At 53.6% G+C, this 4,640-nt stretch overlaps 1 protein-coding gene across 1 annotated transcript; it reads left to right on the top strand.

Moving 5' to 3' along the window:
• The first annotated feature begins 2,016 nt into the window (after nucleotides 1-2,016).
• H257_05350 (hypothetical protein) lies at nucleotides 2,017-4,516 on the top strand. The gene is made up of 6 exons (XM_009830193.1): nucleotides 2,017-2,064; nucleotides 2,114-2,165; nucleotides 2,222-2,457; nucleotides 2,510-2,866; nucleotides 3,077-3,332; nucleotides 3,381-4,516. Exons 1-6 carry the CDS (start codon nucleotides 2,062-2,064, stop codon nucleotides 4,484-4,486), a joined length of 2,010 nt encoding a protein of 669 aa, XP_009828495.1. The 5' UTR covers nucleotides 2,017-2,061; the 3' UTR covers nucleotides 4,487-4,516.
• The last annotated feature ends 124 nt before the right edge of the window (nucleotides 4,517-4,640 follow it).

The raw sequence follows: 4,640 nt of genomic DNA, 5'->3' as shown, positions 1-4,640 counted from the left end.
TGGATAGAGGCACCATCTTGTATGAAAACCATGTTTTCGCCGTAATGTTGATGGCCGAAGGGCAACATAAAGTTTGAGATCATGTCAACGTACTTGTCGGAGTTTTGGGTGCCCTCTAGGAAGGCCAGCTCCGACAACCCCGCGCCGGAAAAAGCCCCCCAAACCATGACACCGGCGCCGCCCTTTTGCCGCGTCAAAAACGTGTCAGGCTCCTTTCGTAAGTCGTGCCAATAGTACTGAAAGCCATCCGGTCCATCGAGATTGAACTTCTTCTCGTCGGACCAGATGACTTTAGTCCAATTGGTCGACTCACTGAGGTTCCTCATTGCGTATTCCAACCGGGTTTCCTTGTGCTTCGGGGTAAGTCGTGGAGTATGTTTGCGCTTCTCAAACTTCAAGCGCCCGCACGCTTGAAGTCGTCGTTGACATGTTCGCAACGAGCCTTCCAAGTTCAGGGTTGTTTTGAGAACCCTGGCCGATGATCCAGTCTGTCAAGCTTCACGAAGTAGGAGGCGGCAATCCCGGTCGACAAGAATGCGTCGCGGCATTCCACGGCAACGAGTGCCGTAGCCTTGAGGGTCCAAGATGTAGTTGCGTACTACATCCTTGGACCTTCCCATGGTCTTGGCGATGGCGCGGTTGGACATTCCGACCAAGTGAAAGGCCGCAATGGACCCTTTCTCTTCGTCGGTGAGTTGAGCTTCTTTTGCCATGCTGTAAAGGTTGTTAGTGGTTACGTGGCATTCAGAGTAGTCTTACTTAGAAGTTGACAGAAGCTTTTAACGTTACGTCGTGTGTGCCGTTCAATAGAGCGGAAATTTGGAAGTGGCTTTAAGTACTTGTCGCGGGGCAAAAGTACAATTTTGGCGGCAAATTGGTTGATTGAACCGCAGAGGACACCACATTATACCAGAAAATCCCGCCAATCAAGCTGCATCAAGTGAGCCAAACAGGTAATCGTGAACTCTAATTGGCGGGATTTTAACTGCCAAAAACTGGGTGGCTTTAAGTACATGGCGCGCACTGTAGTAACGCATGAACAACATACTTCTGGTCATGCTGATGGTAGATAAAAACACGTTTTCAATGTTAATGTTCAATCTTATATGGGTCGCTGCGGCTCGGGCATCGTTGTCGGTAATGCTCAAATTGTTACGCACAACTTTTGGTTGCGAGGACGTCGTTGAATTTGAGCGGCCAAAATGAACTATAGTACAGTATGGGTCAGTGACCGTGGTTCAAAGAAACAAGCCTCTGAGCATTGTTGGTAATACCAATGTGGACGTTTGGGTTTATGAACAGATCGCTGTAGGTTTGAACGGCACTGACATACGAGTTGAATATGCAGGTGATGCCGCCAGTGTTATCGGTGGACTTGGACAATTTCTCCATCGGAGTACCAGGAAACAAAGCGAAAGCGTAGCAGAGTCAAGAGCACTCGCGTCAGCGTCGTTCATTTGAACGGTGTCCTTGAATGCACCGAAAATAATGTTTTCAAACACCTCGTGATCCAAGTCCTTGGTGACCTCGTAGCTAGGGCTGAACACCATGCGTACCTTCCCCCAAATGCCAACCACTTGCTACTGGCTATGGGGTTCTGCTTGGCCCTGATGAAGTCTTGAGTTGCGCCCAGTCCCCCAACGCTTGACCGGCACTGAGAAACTTGAGGCTAGCCAAGCTTAGGGCATCTCCACCGGTGCGACTGTATAATCAGACTGTAAAACACCGTTTTACAGTTCCTGTATTTTGATTTTGCCGTAGAAACGGTGTTCCAACGACACCTCCGCACCTTGTGCATTTTGATCAAATCGTTTATGCACAACCCAGACGACGTCGCTGATTGAGGGGACGCGGCGCTTCCCCCTCGATGTAGAGGAGACATGGGAGCAGTACCCCCGCATGGTCACTGAAGAAGTAGCGCTTCGTCGACCCCTTCGAACAGGGAAAATAGCAGTTGTTCCTGTAACGGTTTTAGGCAACGTATAACGGTTCTTAGCCGTTTCAGCGGGATTCTAAGGCATTTCACCGAGGTATCCACGCGACGGTTCGCAATAGTTCAAGATGGTACGGTAGCGACATGGCCAACACATTCATTTCTTGCTCTGTAATGTAGCCACCAAAGAAGAAAAAGGGTAAGAAGAAGTCCAAGGAGGAGCTCGAAGAAGGTACCCTCTACCCTCTCTCAACCATTCAGTGCACCGTTCCCTAACAGTTACCTTAGAGCGTCGGTTGAAGGAAGAGGAAGACGCCCGCATTCACTTGGAGGAGCAACGCCGGCTCGAGGAAGAGCGCAAGCAACGCGAAGAAGAAGAGAGAAAGCGGTGCGAAGAGGAGGCCAAGAATCGTGCTGCGGAGCTCGTGCGGCTCGCCGACGAGTACGCATCCAGTTTGTCTGGCATCGAAGCCAAGGCGAGTCGACTTGAGGCTGACTTGCGACGCCGCAAGGACCAATACGACGTCCGTCGCACCTTGTCATCCCTTGGCTCCACATCTAACAAAATAGTCCTAGTGGCAGAAGTACCTCGCGTGTGACCCTAGCCCGGACGCAAGCGTCGAGAACGACATCAATGCGTTCTTGCACTCGTGGACGCAAGATACTAACTACAGCGACGTCAACTTAGCCGCCCAGTCGTGCGATGCGGCGAGGCTGGTCGTTCAGGATTTGCTATATCTGCACATGGAGGCCCGAGCGCTGCACCGCGAGCCGCAACTGAACCGCACAGCCATGTACCTCCACAAACTCATGACACTCACGACGGAAAAGTTGGACGCGACTACTGCGCACATGCTGCAATACGCCGACGAATTCCTGGACCCCTCCGGCAAGGGCGAAGTCAGGGTGGCTGCCTCCGCTGGGCCCATCAAGGTATACCAACTTACTTTCACCTCTACAATCACTGCCAATGAAGCAGCCTCTCGGTGACAACTCCCCAGTCACGTCATTGGTTATTCGTCTTGGTTCTTGATCCTTGGGATAAACCAGTGTGAGGGTGAAGTTTTGATGTCTCTTTTATGACATCACCGTTGCGTCCTCTACACCCCATTGCTTTCGTTGGTTAAATTGTACACTTCCTAGGTTGGATTATGGATGAATTTGGTGCCCAAAGGTCTGCGGAACAAGAAAATTGACTTTTCTGAGCTCGGAGCGACCGTCGACGTCCCCAAGCCGGTCGTGATGCAGACGCTGGCCGTGCGGGTTTGCTATTTGCCGTATGACGTGGCGACTCAAACGGCGCTGCAAAATGTCGACGCGCCCCTGGGTGGAGTGTTCGGCCTCGACTTGCTCAAGATTCCAGCGGCCCCCAAGGGAGCTCGGGGCTGGACCATGCGAGGTAGACTCCTACACTTCTCTACGACTTGATGTTAATAGCTGTGGATAGAACTGAGCACGGAAACCAACGTCCGGCTCGAGTACCCCCTGGAAGGGTCGGTGGCGACGGCGTCCCTGGCGGTCAAAGTCACGCTGCTGCTTCCGGCGGACGTGCTGTACCCGGCCAACCCCCGTGTGGCGTGGTGGGACCCCGTCACACAATCATGGCTCGACGACGGCATCTCAGAAATCCTCCTCGTCGAGGAAACAAACATGCTGTACTTCAACACGATGAAGCTGACGCATTTGGCCGTGGTACAGCGCCGGAATGTGCACCATGTCAAGCACTTTTGGACGATGAAGACCACCGTGATCGACGACGGGTCCGCCTTCACCGCTGGCGCGACCGCCGCCGTCCAGCTCGTGCTAAGAAATGCCATGTACAACACAATCCACTTTGAGGTGACGGACGTGGGGGTGCGGCTCGTGGCGCCGGCCGTGCCCGCCCTCGCCGCCCTGAACGCGGCCTACCTGTCGCCGGAAGAGCTGCTCACCCGCCTGGGCACTGCCGGCATGGACCTCACGCCCACGGAAGTGGACGACAAGCGCTTCGACGTGGTGCCCAAGCTGGCAGTCTTGGAGAAGCATCTCATCGCGCAAGTGCTGGGGCTGGTCGCGGCGTTCGAAATGAAAAGTTTGAGTGGCGACGAGGACGAAGTGTCGCCGCAGTGGGAGCGCTGGAGCGACAGTCCCCGGTACGCCGTGTTTTGCGTCAAGGAGGTTGTGTGGCCGTGGCTGAATCAAGCGGACGACGTGGACGACGTTGGCGAGTTCATCCACGTGCTGGCTGAAGTCGACGAGGAGACCGCGGCCGAGGTGAAATTCCGGACCAATGCCACCTTGTCGGTCAACAACCCGTTCGACACGTACGTCCATCTTCGCCACGCGCTTGCGACGCTGAGCACCCCCGACGCCAAGGACCGCATGGACAACTCCAACCTGCTGCTCGAGGTCAACCTCCAGAAATTTCTAGCCTTGTTGCGTCTCTTCAGCTACACCAAGCCCCCGAAGCGACGCGTCGTGGAAGCACGAGGTCGAATGGTGACGAACAAGGACCAGCTGCCGCTAGCCTCGGCGGAGGCGATGGACCCCGCAGAAATGGCGACGTCACAATAAGCACAATAATATATATATATATCCCACATATGTGTGACCTGAGTGTACCTTTCATTTTGTGTGTCTGACCATTCCATCTGTACCAGTATTGACACTTAGCCTAAACAACTGTGTACATCCATTGGCTTTTACGTTACTACAGTACTACTGTAGT

This window comes from Aphanomyces astaci (assembly GCF_000520075.1).
Source record: "Aphanomyces astaci strain APO3 unplaced genomic scaffold supercont1.10, whole genome shotgun sequence".
Lineage (NCBI taxonomy): Eukaryota > Oomycota > Saprolegniomycetes > Saprolegniales > Verrucalvaceae > Aphanomyces > Aphanomyces astaci.
This window is presented reverse-complemented; position numbering and strand designations above follow the sequence as displayed.

Excerpts from the sequence above, each read along its gene's own strand:
- H257_05350 (XM_009830193.1), top strand. Across the intron at positions 2,458-2,509 it reads GCCGCAAGGACCAATACGAC|TGGCAGAAGTACCTCGCGTG; the intron begins GTCCGTCGCACC and ends AAATAGTCCTAG. Across the intron at positions 2,867-3,076 it reads CCTCCGCTGGGCCCATCAAG|GTTGGATTATGGATGAATTT; the intron begins GTATACCAACTT and ends TACACTTCCTAG.